The sequence below is a fragment of the Abrus precatorius genome, unplaced genomic scaffold, assembly GCF_003935025.1.
Source record: "Abrus precatorius isolate BTA unplaced genomic scaffold, Abrus_2018 Scaffold9, whole genome shotgun sequence".
Taxonomy (NCBI): Eukaryota; Viridiplantae; Streptophyta; class Magnoliopsida; order Fabales; family Fabaceae; genus Abrus; species Abrus precatorius.
Window position 1 is genome coordinate 13,175,260 of NW_020874439.1, and position 12,874 is coordinate 13,188,133.

Consider the following 12,874-nt stretch of genomic DNA (forward strand, 5'->3'; position numbering starts at 1 on the left):
CCTCAGAACGATGATTCACACTAGATCTACTGAATATTTGTTGTTTTATAGCAAGATTCACTGAAGATTTGGCTTTAGAACGAAATTTCTCCTAAGAACACCATGAACTTCTATGAGAAAGAGAAGGAGAAGAGAAATGAACGGTAAATCTAGCTTCAAACTTACAGAAACTTACTTCAAATCCCTCAGAATAGACGTAGAATCTCAGATCTAGGAAGAAATCTAAGTTTAGGAGGGTTTAATATGAGAGAAAATGGTGGTATATAGCCTTGGAACCTTTGAGAACCTTGTAGAGGAGTAAAGAAATGAAAATTTCGTGTGAAGCCCCCTTTTATAGAAATATTTTGAAAATTACTGTTCACCGTCGGAATTACTATTCATCACCAGAAACACTGATCACCGCCTTACTGTTTATGCCGAAAACACTGTTTAGGACACTATTCACGCTAGAAACACTGTGCACACGTACTGTACGCGTATGTGACGTCAGCCATGACGTCAGGATGATGTCACTGATGACGTCAGCGGTCACTGTACATACGCGGTTTTTACTGTTCATACACGGTTTATACTGTTCATAGGCGATTTTACTGTTCATTCGACATTGTTCATACGGTACTGTTCACTTTTTTTTTTTTTTTTTTTTTTATAAATAATTTCAAACTCCATCTAAATCTATTCCAATACCAAATAATCCTTCAATTAACATTTAACAAGTATAAAATATTATAGATTACTCAATAATAAATCACAAGCCTGACAATTCTCCCCCTGAAAATAAATTTTCGTCCTCAAAAATTTCATCCCTCAGAGAAAAGATGAGGGTACAACTCTCTCATTCTTTCCTCTAACTCCCATGTGGCATCACCAGTTACTGGGTCCCAAACAACCTTTACTAACCGAATAGATTTGCCTCTAAGTTCCTTAACTCTAGTTTCCTCGATACGAGCAGTTGGGACCTCCATAGACAAATCATCTCGTAACTCCACAACATCGGGCTTGATTACATGAGATGAATTTGGAACATACTTCCTTAGCTGCGACACATGGAAAACATTATGTAGTCCAGACAATTGAGGTGGTAGCGCTAATTCATAGGCTACTGGTCCTCTACGATGTAATATCTGATATGGTCCTATGAACTTAGGTGTTAACTTCTTAGCTCTTAAGGCTCGGCCCACACCTGTAGTGCGTGATACTCTCAGGAATACGTGATCACCAACCTCAAATTCTAGGGATCTTCTGCGTCGGTCAGCATAAGATTTCTGTCGACTCTGGGTAGCTCTCAGTTTTTCTCTAATAAGTTCAACTTTCTCCTTAGTTTCTTGCAGCATTTCAGGTCCAACCATCAAATGTACTCCATCTTGGAACCAACAAATAGGGGTTCTACACCTTCTGCCATACAGAGCCTCAAATGGTGCCATATCTATACTCGAATGATACTATTATTATAAGTGAATTCTACCAAAGGAAGTATATCCTCCCAATTACTCCTCTGCTTTACAATACAAGTCCGCAATAAGTCTTCTAAGGTTTGAATAGTACGCTCAGATTGACCATCTGTCTGCGAATGATATGAAGAACTCAACCTCAATTGTGTGCCCATAGCTTCTTGGAAACTCTACCAAAACTGGGAAGTGAATCGAGGATCCCTATCAGAGATAATACTAGAAGGTACTCCATGTAACCTGACAATCTCTCTGATGTACAATTTTGCTAATTTCTCTAAGCTAAAGGTCTTGTTAATTGGCAAGAAATGCGCACTCTTGGTTAGCCTATCAACTATGACCCACACGGCATCATGATTTTTAACTGTTCTAGGTAAATGGGACACAAAATCCATAGTCACATGGTCCCACTTCCACTCTGAAATTTCCATCGTCTACAACTCTCCTGGAGGGATCTGGTGCTCTGCTCTTGCCTTTTGGCAAGTCAAACAGGCTTTAACAAACTCAGCTATCTCTCGCTTCATGCCTAGCCACCAAAACATCTGCTTTAAATCTTGATACATCTTGGTAACACTAGGATGAATGTTGAGACTACCCTTATGTCCTTCTTCTATAATTGCTCTCTTTAATTCAGTACCTTTAGGGACACAAACTCAACCTTGGTATCTGAGAATACCATCAGTACATTTACTAAAACCCTTTGTCTTATCTGTCCCCAAGAGAAATACAATTCGACATAACATCGGATCCCACAGTTGTTTGTCTTTAATTTCCTGTAAGAAATTATTAGTTAACACAATTCGGCTACAACTAATCTTTTTAGGTGATAAGTCTACATGTATGTTCAGGTCTCGGAATTGTTCTACCAAAAGGGTTTCACTAACTCTTAAGGAGAATGCCTGATCCACATTCCTACTTAATGCATCGGCCACCACGTTAGCTTTTCCTGAATGGTATTAGAGCTGAAAATCATAATCCTTAAGGAATTCCACCCAACGTCTCTGCCTCATATTTAACCCTCGCTGATCAAATAAATACTTCAGACTCTTGTGATCACTATACACATCAAACTGAGCTCCATAAAGATAGTGCCGCCACACCTTCAGAGCAAAGATTACAGCAGCTAACTCAAGGTCATGAATTGGGTAATTTCGCTCATGAGTTCGCAATTGGCAAGATGCATAAGCTACCACTCTCTTATCTTGCATTAACACGCATCCTAATCCCTGATGGGAAGCATCACAGTACACCTTAAACAGTTGACTAGTATCAGGGAGAATCAACACCGGCGAGGAAGTTAGTCTCTGCTTTAACTCATTAAAGCTTTGCTCACATTCCTCAGTCCATACAAAGGGTTGATCACGGCGAGTTAACTGTGTTAATAGTGCAGCTATCTTCGCAAATCCCTATATAAATCTCCAGTAGTAACCTGCTAGGCCCACAAAACTATGAATCTCTGTGACTGTCTTTGGCCTTTCCCACTACAACACTGCTTCAACTTTGGAAGGATCAACTGCAATTCCTTTAGCTAAAATAACATGACCAAGGAACTTCACTTCCTCTAGCCAAAACTCACACTTAGACAATTTAGCATATAACTGTTTCTCCCTTAGAACACTAAGTACAATCCTTAAATGCTCTGCATGTTCCTCTGACGAACTAGAATAAATCAAAATATCATCAATAAAGACTAACACAAATCAATCCAGGAAAGGTCTAAAGATCCGATTCATGTAGTCCATAAACACAGCTGGAGCATTTGTGACTCCAAAGGGCATCACTATATACTCATAATGGCTATATCTAGTGCGAAAAGCAGTCTTAGGAATATCTTCATCCTTCACTCGGATCTGATGGTACCCAGACTTCAAATCAATCTTAGAGAATACCTTAGCACCTCTCAGCTGGTCCATCAAATCATCGATCCGCGGCAACGGGTACTTATTCTTAATTATTAACTTATTCAACTTGCGATAATCAACACATATTCTAGAACTTCCGTCCTTCTTTTTCACCAAGAGAACTGGTGCTCCCCAAGGCAATACACTCGGCCTAATCATCTGTTTCTGCATTAGATCCTCAATCTGTTCCTTAAGCTCCATTAACTCTTTCGGCGCCATTCTATAAGGTGCTACAGACACTACCTCACCTCCAGGAATCAAATCTAAAGCAAACTTTACCTCTCTACGTGGTGGTATTCCAGGAATATCCTCTGGGAAAATCTCAAAGAATTCCTGTACTACTGGTATTGACACTAGTGGAAAAAATATTTTTAAAATTGGTTATTTTTTATTTTTAAAATCGGTTGTTTAATCGATTTTGAAACGACCGATTTTAAATAGTGAAATTTTTAAAATTAGTTAACAACCAATTTTGAAACTGAACTTTTAAAATTGGATATGACACAACCGATTTTAAAGAATCAAGTACTTTTAAAATCAGTTATGCGGAACCGATTTTAAAGAGTTCACTTTTAAAATCAGTTATGCGATAACCGGTTTTGAAAATAAAGTTTTAAAATCGGTTATGGCATAACCGATTTTGGAAGTGCACTTTGAAAATCGGGTAAGGTATAACCGATTTTAAAAGTGGTGATTTTTTTTTAATAATTAGCTTGTTTTTTGAAAGAATCAATATAAAACCTGCAAATAAGACAATTCAGACAATTTCAATGATGCACAATTTCTATAAATCACTTCATATAAATGACATCTCAATCATATTTATACTCCAAAGGAAAAGGAGTTTTAACTATGTCCAAAACTATAAACATAAGTCCTAACTAATCAATGTGTCAAGAAAAAATGTAGCCCATTAGTCCCTAATGGTATTCAAGACTTCTTGTGGCAATGATGATCGATCAATAAATATCTGTAAAGAAAAATTAATAGAATTAGAAGTAATTCATAAAACATAATAAAATAAAAAAAATTAAAATAAGAATTTTGAAAATTATAAAACTCACTTCAATCCAACCAGATACTATGTCTAAATCAACAATAGTATGCATTGTCTTCATTACATAATATCCCCACTCAAAGTTTTCTTTTTGCTTATGAGACTACAAAAATATATATAAAAATCAATTTCAATAGTAAGGATAATAAAAATAAAATACATTAGATTAAATATCATTCATGGAATTAAAATAACCTACTTTAAGAGATATCCAATGCATTCTTTTCTTCAATTTTGAGCCCTTGAGTATGTAATATCCTTCCATTAGTCTGATAATAAAATAACATTATTATTATGGTTTAAAATCAAATGTAATGATAATCAACAAAAGAAAGTAGTTGTTTTTAAAATACTTACTTATCTAATAATTGTTTGAACTCTGCAGGTGGAGGTCTATGCAATGAACAAATGCATACAACTTTATTTTCCATAGGACAAATAACCATTAGTTGCCAATTAGCACTACATTGAGAAACATATGTTGAGATAGAATACACTCTTAAAAATTTTTGTAATCAATTAACGGTAAAGATAACTTACTCAGAAAAGTAAGGGGCTAGGTAAACTTTTTTATTTGAGTCAGCCATCCAATTCTGGATGTAAGCTTGCGATTCTTCTGCCTTGTTCCCACTTTTTTGGATTGACTCGGGTTCCAAAAATCCATAAATGTGGTCATTTTTCTTATTGACACTTAATTTATGAATATATCTACAAGGTTAGAAACAAAGTTAGAATAAATCAACAAAACCAAAATGGAATTCATTAAAATACTTACAATAACCACAACTGCAAAATTGATATGTTCAGCATACAGTGCCCATTAATAATCTCTGATATGTCACTTTGACTTATATATAGAGGTATATTATTAGATCTGCCAAACACCACATGTGGCCAAGGGACTTGTTTGGGTCGATCGTCGTCTTCCATATCTGCGACTAATCTCCATAGCCTCTTTATCGGAGGTAGATTTCATGAAGGGGTAACCACAACCTTCTCCTTATCCTTTGGTAGGGCAACAACGTTCTATTCAACAACGTACAATTTTGATATTATACTACATTAGAAGAAATTAACACTAAGTTAAAATTAAATATTACTTAAATAACATACCTCTGAAGATATCGTCTTCACCAAACTCTGAGGCCACTTAAGGAAGGTGTTTAGGGCTTGTCCCATCATTTGAACCTCCTCTGTCGGCACAGGAACTCTTGCCTCTAGATGTCTAACATCTATTACTTAAACCCTAACCATATCATCTCCTATGGTCTGATGGTGCACAGTAGAGCCAAACATGTGAATCTTCCATATGCCAACAGGATCGGTGATGCATCGACAAACAACTCACACCGATTAGAGGTATCAGGGTCAACAGCAGTAGTAGAGGGATCAGCACCTGCACATGACCCCTTTGTACTCACACGTGTAATAACTGGTTCAATCAATGGAGTATTGTGCTGAAATTGTTGGCTAAGTGACTGTATATGCTCTTGTAGTTGCCTTTGCATGTCCTCCTTCATCTGTCTATGAAACTCCTCTTTCACCTGCCTATGAATCTCCTCTTTCATCTGACTTACAACTTGAGAGACCTTCAGTTCCACCAATTGTTCAACTGAGCTAGATGACTGTGAAGATGATGGTTGTCCAAAGTAAGTCCGCAAACCATAACCTCCACCAACTGCCCGAACCTGACCTGCAAGCTCAGGCTTCCCAATGGCAATAGTTAGTATATCATGTTGCCCATGGGAAACAAAAGATCCCTCTTTAGCTTGCTGCTTTAGTACATCCTACAATATAAGATACCAAAAATTTAATAAACCCTTTGAAATATATGTTAATTAGCATCATATGTACAGCAAAATTATACTCACTATCTTGCTAGCAATCTCTTTTGCTGCCTCAGTTGTAAACTCGCACGTTTTCTTAATACGAGCAAACTTCCATAATTCATGACGTGTGGGTGGAGAAGCAGGATCACTAACTACAGTCTCATCTTCACTAGCCTGACGCTTCATAGTCTTCTCCTTCATCAACTTCTTCTTAAGCCATGGATAACCCCCACGTGACATCACACAAAAGGTGTCATTATTTGCCTGCGTCTGTTGTGCTTTCTTTCTTTTCTCCTACAAAGATATCATATTATAAGAGTAAGGGTAAAAATTAATATTCACAAATGGTAATGCATATAGTCATAACATACTGTAAACTCTTCAGTCATTCTAGACTCTACAAATGCATTCCATGTCTCATGATCAATAGTGGGGTTTTTATCACCAGGAAATTCTCCTTTCTTTTCTCCAAAAATGTATTGGTTTGTCAAAGTAGTTTTATATGCCCTCCACCTTTCAGCCACAATAGAAAGGGTTTTCCTTCTCATCTTTTCTGTCTTTGGAATGTCCTAAGTTTCCTATAAAGATAACAATAAGTTAATACATGTTGATATCCTAATCTAGTTTAATAACAAAAATGTTAAGTATAAATAACATTTTACCATAACATCTGCCCAAATATGATTTTTTACAACCTCCTCTACATGATCCCAATTGGGCAATAAAATAGAAACTTTGTTCTAGCATGAACCCCCATAGTACTCATAAACTGGGCAGCTGAATCCCCTGTAGGATGCCCAGTGATCTCATCTATGTCAACATATAATCTCTCTTCATTAAGGCGTTTGGTTGTAACATGTTTCATTTTAGTGGGACCTCTAACTTTTTTCTTATTTGTAGATTGTGTACTACCTGAAGGAGAGGCTTGATGTTCATCCATAATTACTTGTTAACTGAAAAATAAATTACAAGTCATTAGTATAAATTGAATTTAAATAATAACATATTGTACTTAAAAGACAACAAAAATTAGCATCATAAATAAAAATTAATAACAATAACCTATTTTGAAAATATGATCAAGTTTCATTGTTCTCCCATATTCCTTCCTAATGATCCTCACGAGTGGCATATACATCATCCACATCATATTCATTAAAAGTTAGCACACGTGTTGACAAGGGAGGAGTATCAATTATATTAGTTAAATCTCCAAATTCTTCATTTACATTGTTACTTCTACCTTGTAGAACAATTGACCACCTTTTGTTAGATGGATCGGTGACATAAAATACTTGCTTTACTTGGAAAGCCATGATGAAAGGCTCTTCTTTATGACCAACTTTATTAAGGTCGACCAAGGTAAATCCAAGTTCATCAATTTTGACACCACTATTACTATCAACCCACTTGCATTTAAATACAGGTACTCGAAATGGACCATAATCGACCTCCCATATGTCTTCAATAACTCCAAAGTAGCACATAGAAGCTGTGATAGGGTTGTTATCATTTTTGGTTGAGAAATGCATAGATTGAGCAACTATCATAACCCCACTATTTTGCATAGTACTCTTGTCATCCTGTGCCTTTGTATAAAATGAGTAGTTGTTAATGTCATATCCACAGAAAGTAAACACATCAAAGTTAGGTCCTTGAGCTAAGCGTTGTAAAGTTTCAGAAACACTTAAATCTGTCCCAACATTCATTTTAAACCACTCTATGAAAGTCTTGTTGTGCTCATTCAACACCCATTTTTCAGGCATTCGAGTGTTGTTTGTCTTCACTAAGTCTTTGTGGGCATTTAAATAAGGTAAAACTTCATCAATGTTGTTCAATATATACAAATGTGCTTGAAGCACTTCTTCTCGCATCATGCTTTTCAATTTTATGCCTATTGTACCCTTCCCAGTAGTTCGTCCCTCATGACGGGTCTTAGGAATGCCTATTGATTCAGCTTGAGACATGTATTCAGTACAAAACTCAATTGCTTCTTCTGCAATATAACTTTCTATAATGGATGCTTCTGGACGATGTTGGTTCTTCACATACCCTTTTAATATCTTCATGTATCTCTCAACTGGGTACATCCACCTCAAAAAGATAGGACCACGCAACCTAACCTCCCTAACCAAGTGGATGATTAAGTGAACCATAAAGGAAGGAGGAAAATACATCTCCAATTGACACAATATTAAAAAAACTTCATTTTCCAAATCATCCAACTTCTGAGGATTAATTACTTTACTACAAATGCCATTGAAAAATAGACAAAGTCTGATTATGACTTGTCTCACATTTTTAGGTAAAACATCACGTATAGCGATAGGAAGAAATTGTTGCATTAGTACATGGCAATCATGAGACTTCAAGTCAACTAATTTCAAATCTTTCATTGATACTAAACTTTTTACATTGGAAGAGTAACCGTACGGCACTTTGACACCACGTAAGGACTCACAAAAACTTGTTTTCTCCTTTTTTGACAATGTGTGACATGCAGGGGACAAATATGTTCGCTTACCCATAGGTTAGGGATACAATTGTTCTCGTATTCTCATGAGTTGCAAATCTAGACGAGATTTGAGTCCATCTTTTGTCTTACCTTTTAAATTGAGAAGTGTGCCAATTACACTATCACATACATTTTTCTCAACATGCATGACATCAATGCAATGTCTAACATCAAGAACTTTCCAATAAGGAAGATAAAAAAATATTGACCTTTTCTTCCATATGTTTTTTTCTTTGGGTTATTTTTTCGACTTTCCAAGTACCACATTTAAATTCTTTACCCGGTCATAAACTTGCTCACCGGTTAATGCAGTAGGTACTATGCCATATTCTTGACATCCGTTAAAAGCTTTCTTTAACCTTCGATATGGATGGTTAGGTTGAAGAAATCTTCGATGACCAAGATAAATTGTCTTCTTCCAATTAACTAGATGATGGTAACAAGTGTCCTCTTCACATATAGGGCAAGCTTTGTGCCCTTTAACACTATACCCGCACAAGTTTCCATATGCTGGAAAATCATTGATTGTGAAGAATAACATGGCATGTAACTTGAATGATTCACATGAATAAAATTTGATCGCGAGTGTCGCGCTCGGACAAATTAATAAAAACTGAATTGCATAAAAATTATGTAGTAAGAGGTACAATCTGAGTCGTCTCCCAACGATGATAACGTTATACAATTATAAAATTAAAAGGGGTTTGATTTATTGAATAACACTAATTAGAATCAAAAGTTAACAAGAATTAAAACTCTAATCCAAGAATTTAGAAGAAGTACGACCACTCTATCACCGGATTCCAAGAAGATGCATCAAACAACAAATTAGTGATTAACATTAAATTCGAATGAAACCTCAATTCAAATTAAGCATTCATACGAGAACCATCATGCATTCGATTAATACACAATTCGCTCAAAGTTCAGAAACCTCTAGAACCTAATCGATTTGTGTTAATTTAATTCACCAATGCCATTAATCTTAGATCTCAAACCTGAAAATCTAATTCACACTCCTTCAAGAATTAACTATATACATCAACCGAATAATATGTAATCAAACAACTGCACAATTAATCAATCCAAACAAAGAACTTCAATTCGAAATCATAATTAGCAAGAGGAGAAAGAAGGAAGAGATGAAACCGAATTTGTTGTTGAATAAATTGCGAAACCAATCCTCAAGAGTCACCTCCCTTTTAATCCTTCAATTAGATGGAAATCTAAGCCTCCATGGATGGAGGGAAACAATTCGTAAAGGGGAGAGACAAAAAAACGAAAAAGAGAAGAGAGGAGAAGAGAGGAGAGGAGCCAAAAAAATTAAAATTCAAAATTCAAAATTCAAAAATTCCATTCGTCACTTTGTTCCATTTTTTTGGCTATGAAAAAGGCCTCCTTTTGGTTCGTGGCCTGAAGGAAAATTGTAGCCTTGGATGTTAGCTTCAAAAAGCCACTGGAATGGGCTTAATCGGATATCTGTGGACTGAGATATGGCCCAAATAGTGCACCTTGCTCAGAATCCACGACTGCAATGTTTTGACTTTTTCCAGACCCAGTTTTAGCTTCTTATCATCAGAATTGGTTTCTGAGCTCTCATAAGAATTGTGCGCCTTTCTCTAAGCTTTCCTATAAATCAAGAATCACAATGAAATGAGTTCTACAACTCGAGATATGTTCCAGAAACCAAAACAGTATCAGAATTTACCAAATACTGGAAAAATTAAATAAAGCCCAAATAAAATTCAAACATCATAAAATGATCCAATTCAAACTAATTGGGCACAAAAGAGGATTAATGAGCTAGGAATGAAAGAAAATAAGGTTATAAAAATCCAATTGATCAAATACCCATCGTACACATCAATTCCCTTCTCCTATAACATCTTCAAGTCTTCAACCAATGGAGTTAAATAGACATCAATGTCGTTTCCGGGCTGCCTTGGACCAGAAATCATCATAGATAATATCACATATTTGTGCTTCATACACAACCACGGAGGTAAATTGTAAATTACCAACAAAACAGGCCATAAACTATGCTTAGTGCTTAAATTACAAAACGGATTCATTCCATCCGTAGCTAGTCCAAGCCTAACATTTCTTGGCTCCTTGCTAAAATGTGGAAACATAGAATCAATTTTTTTTCCATTGTAAGCAATCTGCTGGATGCCTAAGTTATCCATCACACTTCCTCTCATCTGCATGCCATCTCATTAGCTTTTCGTTATCCGCATTAGCAAACAGACGTTTTAATCTCAGAACAATTAGTAAATACCATAAAACCTTAGCTGGAGGACCCTTAGTGCTCACATCATAATTAGAATCATCTTGATTTTTTTTATATCGTGACAACCCACATCTTGGACACTGATGCAACCCTTCATATTCACCATGATACAACATACAGTCATTTGGGCACCCATGTATCTTCTTATACTCCAAACCCATAGGACACAACACCTTTTTTGCCTTGTAGTTACGACTAGGCAATGTATTACCCTCCGGAAGCATTTCTTTCAATAGTTCTAACAATTCAGTGAAGCTTTTATCACTCCACCCATTTCTTGCCTTCAGATTGAACAATCTCAATATCGCTGACAATCTTGTAAATTTCGTGCAATTTGGATACAACGGCTTCTCCGAATCACTACACAAAGATTCATACATATGTGCTCGCTTGAATGATTTTGGACCCACATCACGAATCATCTCCTCTAATTGATCATCCATATCTATCTCTTGTGTAAAAGTTTGAGTTGGAGTTTCAATTGAGATAGTTGGAATGTCAATATTTTCACCATGCCATATCCAACGTGTATAATTCTTAAGAAAACCATCACAGAGAAGATGTTCCGTTATAACATCAAGTTCTAGATGACTTCCATTACAACAATTAACACAAGGACAGAAAAATTTCCCATCCATATCATTATTAGCATTCTGTATTACATATTCAATAAAGTATTCCACTCCTGTCTCATACTTCCAACTTAAGCGTGATTCATGTATCCAACTTCGATTCAATAACCAACTTTTATCCATGACTTCTGTTCTTTATAAAAAACCATATATCATGCTTGTCAGTCTCATTTGTATTAAATCTCAAACAAGAAACTAAGATTCAATCAATTCATGCATAAATTTAATATCATATTAATTTATAAAAATTAAATAAAGTACCTAATCTTTATAAACACTTGTTACTAAGAAATATCATATAATTATAATAAAAACTCTGGTTGCCAATTCAGATCGGAGCAAACAATCCAATTCCCATTGGTAAAGATTCCTCTTGATTAATCAAATGAATTTCCATTCAAAGATTGCATGAAAAGCAGAATTAACAACTCAATTAATCCAAGAACTTAAAGTTCAGAAGATAAAGTCGAATCAATACATCAATTCAAGTTCCATAAACCCCTAACTATGGGAAATTAAGCACACATTGCAACAAAAACAGAGAAAGAAGAAGAAGAAGATGAAGAAGAATGCAGAGCAGCCATGGCCACGAGCTCCAATCCGATCCCTCTTCTTGGAGCTTCAAGCTTCGACCCCAATCTTCTCTCCACTCTCTCTCAACGAGAATCTAACTAACAAAACAGAAAAATGAGCAGAAGACCCCGGTTTCGCGCTTCAATCATGTATTTATAGAAACCTCATTTCTACGCGTTGTCACTTTTCTTCACAAGAGTAACCACGCAGAAGCTTTATGTAGTGCGCGTGTTCACTTTCAAGAGCAAGAGTAACCACGCGCAACTTGCAGAGTTGAAGGCTTCTCTGGAACATTCACTTTAATTCATAAGAGTGGCAACGCATGAGGTCGAGGGCTGCGCGTGATCACTTTTGTGAGTAATAGTAACCACGCGCAAGTTGTTCTGATACAAGTGCCTCTGGAACACTCACTTTCGTTGGCGAAAGTGACAACGCGCAGCTCATCAGGAATGGAGTCTCTCTGGAACGTTCACTTTCGTTGGCGAAAGTGATAACGCACACTGGCAACGCTCACTCTTGTAAATAAAAGTGATTACGCACAGGCTCCTCTTCTCATTTAGGCTCTGGAATGATCACTTTCACTAACAATAGTGATCACGCCCAGCCTGCATCCCATAATTCTTGTATTT

General features: G+C 36.2%; 1 protein-coding gene across 1 annotated transcript; it reads right to left on the reverse strand.

Annotated features, from left to right (window-relative positions):
• Positions 1-10,928: 10,928 nt before the first annotated feature.
• Positions 10,929-11,795, reverse strand: LOC113850850. Its single transcript, XM_027481376.1, has one exon. It carries the CDS (start codon positions 11,793-11,795, stop codon positions 10,929-10,931), a length of 867 nt encoding a protein of 288 aa, XP_027337177.1.
• Between the last annotated feature and the right edge of the window lie 1,079 nt (positions 11,796-12,874).